Source organism: Nannobrachium achirus, assembly GCF_963921795.1.
Source record: "Nannobrachium achirus genome assembly, contig: SCAFFOLD_156, whole genome shotgun sequence".
In the NCBI taxonomy this organism is placed as follows: domain Eukaryota; kingdom Metazoa; phylum Chordata; class Actinopteri; order Myctophiformes; family Myctophidae; genus Nannobrachium; species Nannobrachium achirus.
The window spans coordinates 35,270-50,535 of record NW_027664943.1 but is presented as its reverse complement, the minus strand read 5'-3'; the positions used below and the strand labels follow the sequence as shown (position 1 = coordinate 50,535).

Here is a 15,266-nt window from a genome sequence, read left to right as displayed (position 1 = left end):
GCATAGAGGGGTTTTGTGAAGGTGGTGTTTACTGTATGGAGGAGGGTTGTGTTTTCATCAATAGTGTAAAAAGACACAGAACCTGTTCTGTGATCTGAGTACACCCCCACGACCCCCCTAGCCACACCCTGCACTGTGGAGGGACATCCTGACAGGTCAGTCAGAATGTTGTCGTGATAGAACCTGTAGGATGAATCAGTACAACATAACGCCCATGATTTGTTATTGTATCCAAAGCCTGATGAACCCTCCTCTCCTTTGATGTCTTTATAACTGACTGCTATATTAACAGCATCGCTCCATTCTACTTCAAAGTAAGAATGTTCAGGCAGACTCTCTCTACTCAACACCTGAGGCCAACGGGTAAATCTGGCTTTATGTTTAGGACGACGTTGGTCTTGTCGTGTCCAAGTCACCTTCCTGTTCTCCTCTGACAGGATTAGCTCGTTGCTTGCTGTGTTTTGGTCCAGTGAAAGTTGACAGTAATCTGTAAGAAAAAAACATCACAACTAATGACACACTTTACACTTATTAATGCTGAACCTTTTAAACCTTAAAACAATGAGGTGTTTACCAAAATAGTGAAAATAGCAGATCTACAAGCTAACACTACGTGTCACATTGTGATGTGTACAGTACTATCTCTCTCTCTCTCTCTCTCTCTGTGTGTGTGTGTGTGTGTGTGTGTGTGTGTGTGTGTGTGTGTGTGTGTGTGTGTGTGTGTGTGTGTGTGTGTGTGTGTGTGAGTTTGTACTTATGGGGACTAAACGCATGTTCACACAGCCACCTGCAGGGGACCTCTGACAGTGTGGGGACAAAATAGTAGGTCCCCACAATGGTTAGGGTTAGGGTTGGGGTTTGTTTGAAGTCAGTCTGTCTGTCTGTGCATGGCGTTGTGTGAATAATAATGTACACAACTGTGAAAAATATGTTTTTTATCAGGGATGAATCAGCCTTCTGTGTGAACTGTACTGTATACTGTATACAGTATAGGTGAATATGATGAGGTGGTCCTCAGACCAGTCCTCCATCGTCTCCTCCAGTCATGCAGGTTCTCCATACATCTGACCAGCTGGTCTGGACTTAGTGCTGGGGCATCTTTCTTCAGTACGTCCAGTCGTCCACGTATGTTAATGTAACAATGTTACTACTAACATTCAGTCCTAATGGTGTATATGAATATATATGTGGATATATAATGGTTGAAGAGATGTGTGTGTGTGTGTGTGTGTGTGTGTGTGTGTGTGTGTGTGTGTGTGTGTGTGTGTGTGTGTGTGTGTGTGTGTGTGTGTGTGTGTGTGCGGCGTGTGCACGCTCACTCTACACTGTAGCTTCATTCCTTTAATTGGTTGGTTCAGGCAATGTCACAACACCATGGCAGAAGCTCTATATCAAGACCGTTTATCGTTATCAAATCGCTCAATGGTAGTTTGGATGCTGTGTTACTGTTTGTGAATGAAATGTTTAGATGGGGTGTTATTGTTTGTGAATGAAGACATATTAACTTGTATCGCCCCCTAGGGACCGGAGGTCTGGGGACGACATTAATCAACCCTCCTTCAGTCTGTGTCCTTGGTTAATGTTTGTAACCAATCACGTCACTTATATTAGGTCATGTGAGAGTCAAATTACATGGCTCGTCATGGTACGTTGACTTTGTGGTGTGATTGGACTAGAGAGGAACTAACTCGCAGAGACTATTGGCTAATCACAGAGGGTCTAGAACTATGGTGGGATACATAAGCAGTAAATGTAGTAGTATTTGGTCTTGCTTCCTAATGTTATGATGCTTCAAACATTTTCACGTCAAAGAACAGGTTGTGAGCTTTACATCAGATATTTTAAAATAGCTGATGAGTGTGTGTGTGTGTGTGTGTGTGCGTGCGTGCGTGCGTGCGTGCGTGCGTGCGTTTGATTGTAATTGAGTGTTTTGTTATCAATGTATTTTCATTGTTATGTTTGAATGTTGTGTTTTGTGTTAACTATGTATTTCTATTGTTATGTTTGTATGTTTTGGAGACTATGGATGGAAATTAGTTCATGCTAAACCTATTTTACACTTAATCTTGTGTAAGCAATACAAAAATCACGTTTTAACATTCATTAATAAGCATTGTCCAGACCAAATAAACAAATAAAGTAAATTCAATATTTTGTTCGCTGGTTTGATTTCATGAATGATAAGGAATACACACTTACACTTCAAAGGAAGCAATCTGTTCTCTCCACAATGGTCCACACTGGAGTTGGAGGAGAGACAAAGTCAGCAGTGAATATTCTATATGATAATAGGAATATTGATTGATAATGATTTTACAGCATTAAACAATACTACACAGAATCACAGTATGATTCCCTCTAAACCTACTAGAACATCCATACCTCAGATTCTGCAGTGGTAGAGCAGAGAGAAGCTCCACTGAGTCTCCTGGATGATTGTAGCTTAAATCCAACACTTCCAGATGAGAGTTGGACCTCAGAGCGGAGATCAGATGAGAACAGCCTTTCTCTGAGATCATGCAGCGTGACAACCTACACACACACACACACACACACACACACACACACACACACACACACACACACACACACACACACACACACACACAGAACCAAACATAAGAACAGGTTACGTGGCTATGTCACAGTTACGTTGACAGTTTTGTGTCAAATCTGTTTCAGATGTGTTTGTGCTGATGAGCTGATTAAGCGTTGTGCTCTCCATGTAGCACGTATGCCAATGTCTGCTACTCTGTGACACTCCTTCTCTTTGGCCAGCTTTCCCTTTATTACTGACGAGAACAGAGCGTCGCTGGTTCTATACTGGAGTTGCTAGCCAGATGCTAATGTTGCTTTATTACTGACAAGAACAGATTGTCGCTGGTTTAATACTGGAGCTGTTAGCGATATGCTAAAGGGTGATAGCCCTGGTTTAATTTTCTAATTTAATTCATGTTACAACAATGTTTTGATAGCCTTTATAATAAAAATGTGAAGGGATGTCTGATATATACATTCCACAATCTGTCTCCTCATTAAATATAAATGAATGAATCAGGTATACTCCATTTGTATTTAAGCCATAGTATAAACGTTCTTCTGTTAAAAAGGTTCAGGAATACTGACCTGAGAGTCTTCAGTTTACAGTTTGGACTCCGCAGTCCAACACAAAGCCTCTGAACGCCTTCATCCCGTAGATCATTTTTACTGAGATCCAGTTCTGTCAAATTAGAGGAGCTGGAGCTAATAACTGATGATAACCGCTCACAACTTCTCTCTGTGAGGTTACAGCCACTCAGCCTGAAGAAACAATAGTGATTGTAAGCAATGTTTGTATTTCCTTGCCTATAAAATATGATGACATAATATATGACTTGTATCCTGTTATCATTTCACTTACAGAGCTCTATTTGAGGCTTTGACCACTGGCAGCATCCTCAGGAGAGCCTCCTCTGAAGCAGAGTATTTCTTCAGGTCAAACACATCCAGTTCCTTTCCTGATGACAGCAATATGAAGACCAGAGTTGACCACTGAGCAGAAGACAGTTTGGCTGTGTTGAGAGTTCCTGAGACCAGTTGCTGTTGGATCACTGTCTCCAGAGAATGATCATTCAGCTCATTCAAACAATGGAACAGGTTGATGACTTTCTCTTGAGATGGTTTCTTCTTGATCATCTTCTTGATGTACTCAATTATCTTCTGATTGATCTGCGACATGTCTCGTGTCTCCAGTCTCCAGTCAGGAAGCAGTCTACATAGCAGTGTCTGGTTGGTCTCCAATGAAAGGCCCAGCAGAAAACGAAGGAACAAGTTCAGGTGCCCATTTGGACTCTTCAATGCCTTGTCTACAGCACTCTCGTAGAAGCACATGTCCTTGCTTTTACCGAGCTTAGACAACTTGAAGGATTTTGACAGTAGGTTGACACCAGTGTCCATGAATTTCAGGAAGACATAAAGAGCAGCCAGGAACTCTTGAACACTCAGATGGACAAAGCTGAAAACTGTGTCCTCATACAATCCATGCTCCTCTTTAAAGATCTGTGTGAACACTCCTGAGTACACGGTTGCATCTGGGATATCAATTCCACAATCAGTCAGATCCTTTTCATAGAAGATCAAGTTGCCTTTTTGCAGCTGTTCAAAAGCCAGTTTCCCCATCGACCGAATGGCCTGACTATTCTTTATAGCTGGACTCTGACTGTCATGATACTTGGTATTCTTCTGTTCAGACTGAACCACCATGAAGTGGATGAACATCGCAGTCAGGCTCTTAGGAAGTGCTTCTTTCACCCTTTTTCTCAACATATTCTCCAGAACTCCAGCAATGATCCAACAGAAGACTGGGATGTAACACATAATGTGGAGGCATCGTGATGCCTGGACGTGTGAGATGATTGTTGTGGCCGTGTGGTTCTCATCTCTGAATCTCTTCCTGAAGTACTCCTCCTTCTGGGGGTCGGAGAATCCTCTCACCTCTGTCATCCTGTCAACATGCTCAGAAGGGATCTGATTGGCGGCTGCAGGTCGTGTGGTTATCCAGATGCGAGCAGAGGGAAGCAGGTTTCCACTTATGAGGTTTGTCAGGAGCAAGTCCACTGTGGTTGTTTTTTTGGGATCAGTGCATTTCACAGGGTTTTTGAAGTTTAGAGAAAGCCGACTTTCATCTAATCCATCAAGGATGATCATAACTCCAGACCCTTTTAAGCTGCAGATGTCTTCTTCCTTGATGTTACCAAAATAATGATGAAGAAGTCCCACCAAGCTGAACTTCTCTCCCTTCACTCTGTTCAGCTGCCGGAAAGTGAATGGAAACATGAACTTCACATTTTGGTTGGCTTTGTCTTCTGCCCAGTCCAGAGCACACTTCTGTGTTGTTACTGTTTTACCAATGCCAGCCACTCCCTTTGTCATCACTGTTCTTGGTGCATCTTCTCCAGGTGAAGGTTCAAACATGTCTTCATATTTGATTGGTGTTTCTGATCTGTCTGCTTTCCTGGATGCCGTTTCAATCTGGCTGACCTCATGTTCATCATTGGCCTCTTCACTCTTTTCCTCTGTGATGTAGAGCTCTGTGAAGACCTCATTCAGAAGAGTTTTTTTCCCTTTTTGTTTTTTGATCCACTCAAGCAAAAAGTTAATCTTCTCCTTCAGATTGTTCTTGAATTGTTGTTGAGACACAGCCTCTAAATGAGCAAAGTACAAAGGACATCAGTAAGTTCTATAGTCTCAATCCCTAGTGTACAGGTTCTATAGTCTCACTCCCTGGTAATACTAGTGTTATAGTATCAATATCAATCCCTAGTTTACATGTTCTATGGCTTCAAAAAATGACTCAAACAGACGTCTAGGGGAGTATGCACAACTTTCATTGCAATGTGTGGGGATTTGTGTTGAGCTCTCATATATAGCTTTAGCCACATGAGGTCCAACATCCACTTTGAGGCAACACTGTTCTCATATTGATCCTGAGATCCACATACTTTGACTTGTGTTGCATGTCTATGGATATGTACGGTGTTGAGTCAATCCTTGATTGTTTAATTTCAAAGTACATTATAATAGAATATATATATATATATATATATATATATATATATATTCTATTATGTGCCTGTCAGTATGCAACTAAAACGTCTTGTCTAACTTCTCGCTTGCTTGGATGACAAAAACATAGATTACTAGCATAACCCCGGTTTTTATGATAACACGAGCGAAGTGACTCTCTATGGGAGAGCTTTTACTATAGGTAAACATTCTTCAGGACAATGTCGATTGGCTGTAACTTGATCGTTTTACCTGACAAGCGCAAGGAACCACGTGGTCCAGGTGAAAACACGATACGCAGGACGTAAACAACTGTTGACCATCCTGCCATAGCCAGGCTGTGAGCGAGGCAGAGTCTAGGGTGATGCCTATGAACCCCACTGCCTTTGCAGGTAACAACACATTATTTTGTAGTTGATCCTGAAGCCAGGTTTATAAGATGCGTTATCAGGCATTAAGGGGTAAAAAGGGGAGACATTTCCCCCCTCCTGGGATGTCTTGTTCCTCGGGACCGTCTTTATAGGAAAGCTATGTTTCCTGTCTTTATATATCTTGCCGTCCCTGTGGGGCGCTGGGGTTTGTATGTAAGTCACACACACACAGCTGGAGGTTCCTGCTGGGGGCCTGGCCTTGGAAGTGTAATACTGGGTATAGAGGTGCCTTCAGCATCCGAACCTGTCGATCCACTGATCCAGGAAGGATGTACCCCCCCCCTTCTACCCACAGCAGGGATGAGGGAAGGAGGGTTCTGACCTTCCTGCGGTAGCTGGGGCATTGTCGCCCCAGACCCACCGGTAAAGAGGAGCGTGCATATTCAGTGTCCACGGGACCAGTGCACAACAGCCGTTAAGGCACTGGATGATAGCGGCCTCCATCTGTAGGTGGTACTGGATCCGTTCTTTGAGCCCATTGCTAGTATGCAGAGGGCGTTCAGAAACAAGCTGGAAGTTTTTTTCTGGAGAAAACACATTCGTCCGGGCTAGGGAACCATAAGGGTCGTAGTCCCACAGTCACCCTGGCAGAGAACCCCTAAGGGCACTGCCACAATGGGATTCCTCCACCGTCCATCATGGCGGTCACCGCAACCTCATAGAGGTCCACAGGTGACATACACTCATTTTTGAGGCACAGTCTCCCCTGGGCCATACACATACACATTCCCGCACGATTGTGCGGGAGGAGGCCTCTGCTGTTGTGTCGGCCCTCAAGGTGGAGCTCCCCAAACGGCTCGTCTGGGGATGGTAGCCCATCCCACCAAGTGGAGCCGAGGTTGTTTGCAGAGTGGCCTCATGCGGGGAGGTGCGTAACATCCCGTAGGCAAAGCAGAGATTAGCTGGCTCCACCAGAGCATAGCCTAGCGTGTCACTAATTTGCAAAGTAATTGTTTTACGCTTGACCGGTGTTTAGCAAAATGCGATGCTTAGAACCAGTGTAGGACCGTTCCTCCCACATTTCTATGGCACTGGTTTGGTCGTCGTCCTCGCTGGCGTAAGCAGTGCCGAGGGAAGGCCTGCCGCTACTTTATCCCAGGGATAGCGAATCAATCTAGCCCGGGGTAGGGGCGGATGAATGCTAGGTAGCGGGTTAGGGTTCAAGCCCGAAACTGTGTGTAGCCAATGAGGCTAGGCTTAGCTAGATGGCTAGGCTAGCAGCAAGCCTCCGATGAATCATATGATGTCAACGTAAGTAGCAGAAAACAGGCTAACTAGTCAGCGACTTACCTGTTATATTTTGTGGAAACGTCGGCATCCTGGACGTAGTGCTTGGCTGCTGTCCGGTGACCGGAGTGGTCATGTGCGGGGAGGTGGAGTTTCAAGCCATTAATCCCGCGTATGGAACCCAACTGGCCAGCTCCGTCCGAACGGAGCGGGCTAGCCAATCACGTCGATGCCGCCAGCAATATTATATAGGCCCATTATATTTAGCTATACAACCAGAATAAATATAACCCTAACGTCCTGTCAGGTAAAGTGATCAAGTTCCCGCCAATCGACAATGTCCAGAGGTTTACAAAGGTAATGCTTCTGTGTTCACGCCAGAGGGCGCTCACCCATAGCGAGTCATGCTGACGTCACCAAGGCAGGTGTATAGCATTGGAATGCAGTGCATCTATGGTTTGTAGAAACATACAATGGCAACATGTTTCTTCTGCTGATTGGTCTGTGACATGCATTCACTCTATGGCACTTCTGCTATAAAGTAATCAAATACTACATCTGATCTTACCAGGTTTCTTCAACAGGTGGGGTTCATGTTCTTTAAGGGCATCGTAAAATGCTGCTTTGATGACTGCTGCACCACCTATATCTAGCGTTGTTGTATACAGCATCCTCATTTGTTCGATAGGTGTCTTCTCAGCTAGAATCTTTTGATAATTCTCATGGTGGACCATGGTCCCAAGACTGTCTACTATAGCCATGACCGTGGATGTGTGTTGAATCAACCGTGCCCTGTTCTCCATCACAAAATGTGCTGCTTGCAAGACAAAAAAGACTGGTTGAGATAAATGTCACAGAAAATAATGTAATGATAAAATAAGCTCTCATCTATACTTCCCCACATACATAGTAATGTACATTTATAGCTAGGACAAAAATCACCTTTTTCTGCATCACTTCTTTCTGAAGTCAAGCCGTCTTCAGCATCCTGTTGTACAAATTCATGTTATGTAATTCATATCATTACAGAGGGCTATTAAACAACACCACAGTAGCTACAGTAGTGCTTTTCAACCAGTAACCTATCTATTAAACAACACAACAGTAGATACATTAGTGCTTTTCAACCAGAAACCTATTTATTAAACAACACAACAGTAGCTACAGTAACACAACAGTAGCTACCAGTAGTGTAGTGCTTTTCAACCAGAATAAATAAAATAAAAAGGGGAAAAAAATCATATTTTTTTCTATTATGTTATCATCAATATTGGCCATCGTCTTCAAAGTGCTTTATTTAGGAACAAATTATGCTACAAGAGATACAATTAGGCTACTATAGGCTACAAGCTTAAGCAAATAGCCTCTGTAAATTTCCATTACTATAACCAAAAGAGACGGGTGTGTTCACTGTGTTGCCGCATTTTGCGAGGAATAAGTAACCAGGTCTATGAAAACAAGGCCTAAATAAGTGAATATATAGGCCATGTGAGCTATTTAAACCAATATACGTCGGTTATTTGAAAGTGGCCGAGCCGATCTACAAGCTCACCGCAACCACCATTATTTACAAGCAACTTTACATAAAAACAAGCTCAACGTGGCTTATAATAATAATCAGACTTGGCAGCACTCATCGTCACCGTGTGCTGTTCCTCCACTATTCTACAGTCACTGAGACTAGCGGGTGTCTGGCTGGGGGCTACGTTTGGCTGTGCTGCTCGCTATACGCTGCCTGCTGTGGCAGTTGCAACCACCAGTCTAAAAACAGTCTGATGTATGGGACTAACGAACAACAACAAGCAGACTTCTCCTGGACGTGTTCTCCATGTTACAACAACAGTGCGCTCCGCACTGCACAGCTAGCGATTTTATGTTTTACCGGACGGGGGACAGACGGTCCATTTTCTGTACTGTCCCGCGAGATGCGGGACGGGTGGTCACCCTATATACTACTGTACCGGTATGTTATATTAAGCTTGCTAAATGGAGGAAGAAGTAATCAAAAGTATTACATGAATGAATAGTTCACTTGAGTCATCATCATCAAATCAAAAGTACAAAAAGTAATTAGTACAAATTTTCTAAATGTATAAAATAATTTGAAAATAGCAGATCTACAAGCTCACAATGTGTCAAAATCTACAATGTATTAGGGCTGCTCGATATGGCCTAAAAATAAAATCCCCGATTTTCGATTTGATCCCGATTTTTGGGTAAAAGATAATAAGCCTGGGTGCCTGCTGGTCTACTGGTACAGGTGCATACCACTTAGGCATTGCCACATAGGCATGGACACCTGGCGGCATCGCCGGTTCGATTCTCGATCCGGACGATCGTTGCTGCGTGTCACTCCCCATCTCTTCCCCCATTTCCTGTCAGTCTACTGTCCTATCAATAAAGGCATAAAAGCTCAAAAACAAATATAAAAAAAAAAGATAATAAGCCTACATTGTTTCAAATGTGTTGTTTTCATTTAAAAAAGGCAAACAAATTGGTGCCCACAATGTTTAGGTGCCCACCCTTCCTGCACCCTTTTGCAATGCAATTTTGAAATGCCATCGAATCTGTATTTTCATCATGGTGGCGCTAGAAGAGGTCCATGTGAGTTTTGAGGGGTTGTGGTTTGGCAGCCAAGGAGTGTGTGTGCAAAGTTTGGCATGGATAGGAGCAACGGTGGTGGAGATATGAGTAGGGCAAAAGTGTGACGTGACATGACGTGACATGACGTGACGGACAGACAGACGGACTGATGGACGGACGGACGGACTGATGGACGGACGGACGGACGGACGGACGGACGGACGGACTGACTGACAGCGGTGGAGGTTTCGATAGTAACTGCGACCTGACGGTCGCAATAATAATAATAAATATAGCTGCAAGCAGCGATAAAGTGGCCAAAAACATCTCAAATCATGAACACAGCCTGTGTGAAGTTTTGCACGCACATTTCCACTAGGTCAAGGAACAGATGCCACTCTTTTCATTGGCCAACTTTATCAGACAATAAAATAAAACAATGCTGTTTAAAGAGACTTCATGCCCTCAACCCGAATAACGAAGTGAACAAAATAAAGTATGTGTCCTACCTGGGTGTGTGGAGCTGAAGATGGAGCTGAAGGTGTCTGGTCGTCCATTCTGTGTTGTATCAATGAGGTGGACTAGAAAAACAGCAGGTGAACAACCTGTATGATAAAAAAAAACATAATCATGAACAACCTGTTCAAATAATCTATTTTAGTTTAACAATGTTAAACAGTCTGCTCAACCAAATGGTAGAGCACATTTTAAGTCACTACTTCTCATTGAAAACAATGCTGAACTTAACTCAACCTGATTAAGCCATCTCTACCATTTGGTTGAGGTGTGTTATGGCCAAAACTATCCACTTGAGGGTGAAGTGCCTTCACACACCATGCTTTGCAAGTCAGGCTGACACAGAGGAAGTCAGACACAACAAACTCACTCCTGATGTCTGGGTTCTGTTTTGCAGGAATTTCAAAGATAGGATGATTTATTTTACATATTATCATCACAGAGATGGTACTGAACATGAATGTAACTTGGTGCAATAAAAATAAATCCAATAATGGTCAAATCATTTTTTGAAAACAAGCCCTACCAAACGAGTGTAAGTAAAACTAAAGTATTAAAAAAAAAATACTATTTACAATGAATAATTCTTCTATGCATGGGGAGTCCAAGCCAGTACACTCACATTTTAATTTATCATTTACCGCCAGACCTCCTTGGTAGGTAGAAAATGTATTTAAGTCACAGGTTCAAAATATAGATATAATCTAGGATGTTGGATTATTTTAAATGTATGCTAACTACAGTTGAATTAGAATGGCTTTTATGGGCTGACCTGCAGTTCACCGTTCTGCCTTACCCCGAGAGGGTGCTGTCTCAATTGCCTATAATATGTCTCTATGAAGCTGGCTGTCACAAGTCCTGTAGTACCGGGTAAACTGTTGACTTTGTCTTTTATTCAGGATTGACTGCAGGTGCAGTGGTCTCAAAATATAAAGGAAAACTGGTAGAAAAAAGACTCTCTACATAAACTATTAAGGAAGACTCCTTAGACAAAGGGTTAGGGTTAGTTTATTTTATTTTTTATTTTATTTATATATAGTACACACGCGTGCACGCACACGCACACGCACACACACACACACACACACACACACACACACACACACACAATATAGTAGCCTACCTCCTATCATATCCATGGCTATGTGTACAGTAATTGACACTACTTTGTTACGTAAGTAGCCTGCTGTATAAACAATAAGTGTAGTTCCTGTAACTCCAATGCAAGTCACCTGCAGTCAATACTCCACCTATCTGTATGAACTACCAAACAGACTCTTACAGGTCTGTAACTCTGAGCGTACAAATGGACTCTTACAGGTCTGTAACTCTGAGTGTGCAAATTGACTCTTACAGATCTGTAAACTGGAACCAAATGGACCCTTACAGATCTGTAAACCGGAACCAAACGGACCCTTACAAGTATGCAGTGTCGGGACTAGTAACGCGCTACATACTGTAACTCAACTATAACGCAACTTGTTACCTTTTCACATTCAGTAATGCTGTTATAGTTACTGTGATTTATATGTGTGCTTTACTGTGTTACATGTGTCTCTCTGTTGTTTGGATCAGGTAGTATCTCTCTGCTCCCCAAGGTACGTTTGCGTTAGGTAAGATCTCTCCACTCCCCCAGGTACGTTTGGGTTAGATAATTCACCTGGGCTATATGTCTGGACACACCTCCAACAACCACATCACTATCGTCGTCCACAGACAACAGTACCTTGTCTGTGGACAGACCATCTCCTACCAGGACCATTTCCATCAATTCCAGATCAGTCAGAAATGTACACTGTGAGCTTGTAGATCTGCCACTTTCACTCTTATATGTCTAATAATGTACTTGTTGAGATTTGCTCTCCATTGTATTTATTATTGTGATTGTGATGTGTGTTCTGACTTTTATTGTGAAGTGCTGGACCGTAAGGGCTTGTTAGCCTTAGTATTTAACAGCTGACTAAACACGGCCAGTTCTGTGTGAGCTGTGTCAGCAAGAAGCTGATGCTTCCCTGTTCGTTCTTTAATTGTTTATTTGATATCCTCTGTCTATTTCACTTCTTCAGTATTTCTGGTACAAGTGTAGCGAGTAGTCATTGGACCCGGCTGGTTTTTGATGGAGATGAGAAGTATGAACTTTGGGCCGGAGAGGGTCGGAGGAGAATGGCAGCAGAGAATGCTGATTCGGAGTGAGCGACTGTGAGGTTCAACGAGGACTAAAGCCGGTTTTGCATACCAGTTTTTAGCCTGACACTACACAACACAGCACCGCACCGCATTTTCATATGTAGGTTTTCCACTAACGCTAGCTAACGCTAATTATTTTTAGAGATAATGTGGACAATTACAACAACACAGGTCTTCATCGAGTCTTTACAACTATAGCGACGACTAACGTCGGAGAGAACATGGCCAAATAATAACTTTATTGGCCAAACTACACAAGGAAGCAAGCTAGAATGTGGAGGCTAGCATGTACTGTAGCTGTCCTATTATGGAGCAAAAACGCAATAAAGACACTAAACCTGAGTCCACAAACTAGACAAAAATAATCGCTGAAAACTAACACCCACTACAACACTCTGCTATTATTATTTATGTGTGTGTTTAAGGAACGGCTGGATCTATTGGGTTCTGTAGCACTGGGTCCATTTGGTTACTGTAGCCTATATCAGTAGACTGCCAGAACAAACACAAAAGCGACAAAGATTATTTTCAACACATGTAGTTACAAATACAAACAGGAGACATCTCACTGAGAAGATCCATATAAAGATCTAAATAAAATAACGGATGGCCGACGCATTGGCCGTTGTTTTTTGCGATTTGCGACGATAGATATGTCCGCTGTTTGTGTTGGTTATGTTCTTGGTGCTTCGTGGAATCTCAACTGCAGGGCTGGGGAACACAATTCTGCCTAATCGACCTCTTTAGAAACAGATATATAAAACAAACAGGCTTTGCTTTTATATTTGATTTGCAGCCGTGACTCGCAAACTAAAATCTGTCGCAAGTTGTGTTGAAAGACATAGCTCAGCCATGAGACAGATTCTCCGACCAATCAGTCACAACGCGTCGCGGCTAGACATCATTACAGCCGCTGCCCCGCACCTGCAGGCTGTAGAACTTGCTTAATTGCAGAACAGAATTATAGACGATCTACAAGCTCACAACCTGAGCCTGTAGATCGGCTATTTTCGGTGTGCGACACGCAGCAAAGTATATGTACAATTGAAACCTTGCCTGCATGTCATGCATGTCCACTCGCATTTAATGCATGGATGGAGAGAGGAGACAGCACAAACGCCCGTCGTCCACAGAGACAAACAAGACGAATCAGATAGGTATGTGTCGTGTTGACCAAAACATATTATAGGCCTACTTACTCCGCCAACATTGATTGATTGATTGAAGACTTTATTAGAAGTTTGCATAGGAAAAGGTACAGTTTCATGACGGTACAGTTCACTGGTACAAGGTCAACTAAAAGGAGATCCTAGAAAAGCACTTGGCTTATTTACACAGGAAACCATTGAAGTATCTCATATAACATTGAATAACAGACGGATAGAACAATATATGCAGTAGATATAGTCAGGGGAAAAAAAGGAAAGAAAAAAAAAAGAACAGTGCAGAAAAAAATATACAGTAGGCAAATACAAAGAAGGGTCAGGGGAGGGTAAGGCTGGGCTAGGTTTGTTTTTACCAGCTGTGAACGGCTGCCGCCTGTAAGTGGTTTTTCAGGGTGATTTTAAAGGATGCTAGGGAACCACACTCCTTTAAGGCCTAGTATAGCAGAATAACAAGTTTGACCCTTTGATTGACTTGACTCTGGGTTGAACGTGATCTGTGGCACTGCCTCTGGTGTTGTAATTGTGGACATCCTTAACTTTTTTAAAGTATTTTGACAGATACATGGTTATCTTAGTGGTGTAGTGTATCTTGTACACCAGGCCCATTGCAAGTTGCTGTACTCTGTCATCTACTCTGAGCCACCCCACTCTTAACTGGTGAGTAGCGGTGAGGTGAGTCTGATAGGGAAGGTTAAAGGGTGGGGCATTCATTCCCTAATTACATCGTTCCCAAGTAGGCCGGTCCCCGAATAGACGCTCTTCTAGTGATATTAATTGTTAGAGACACTACTAGAGAAACTATCACTACACCTGGTAAAATGTAATCCACATTCATTGGGTCAAATCCTCAGCAAGGTCGATAACTTCACTGTCAAAGTGGGTGACAATGTAATAACACGAAAAGACAAAATTACCTACTTGGGTTGCATCTTAGAGGCTAATCTTTCCAGTGACAAAATGACTACTAAGGTAATAAAAATAAATCTAAATATATATATTTTTTACAGAGGATCGCCCCACTGGTCAGTAAAAAAGGCCTCAAAGGCCCTAAAACCAGGCTCCAAACAGCCCAAAACAAATTGATTAGCCTTTTGCTTAACCTACCATCTCGGGTTCCACTAATCACTTTCTAGGTGTGGGGCGGCTCGCGGTAGCTGACAGAGTACAGCATCTTGCAATGGGCCCCTCACAAACTACTGGTGTACAAGATACACTACACCACTAAGATACCCATGTACCTGACTAAATACTTCCAAAACAAGATCAACCCAGATCTGTCTCAAACAAAAGGTTACATTTGTTCTCCAGCTATCCTTTTAAAACTCCTTTTGAAAAGTCACTTACAGGTGACTGCAACTCAAGACTAGTAAAAAAGACAAAGCCTATTCTTACCAACCCTTTTCTACTGTAAATACTATTTATTTTTGTTTTCCGACTGTCTTATGATGATATTTTATGCATAGTACTGTGTTTTACTTGTCTGTCATTTAATGTTGTAAGAGTATGAGCTGTAAAAAGGGACCCCACTTTAAACAAGGCCAAAAGCCTTCTAGCTTGTACATCGGCAAATTCCAAACTTAACATAATAAACAACAAATATCTGTCTGTCTGT

General features: G+C 42.6%; 1 protein-coding gene across 1 annotated transcript; it reads right to left on the bottom strand.

The window, feature by feature from the left end:
• Positions 1 to 381: 381 nt before the first annotated feature.
• Positions 382 to 6,319, bottom strand: LOC308280700 (protein NLRC3-like; the record flags this gene model as incomplete). The annotated part of the gene is made up of 5 exons (XM_080755019.1): positions 382 to 487; positions 2,383 to 2,532; positions 3,127 to 3,300; positions 3,401 to 5,183; positions 6,298 to 6,319. 5 exons carry the CDS (start codon positions 6,317 to 6,319, stop codon positions 382 to 384), a joined length of 2,235 nt encoding a protein of 744 aa, XP_080611145.1.
• Positions 6,320 to 15,266: the final 8,947 nt, after the last annotated feature.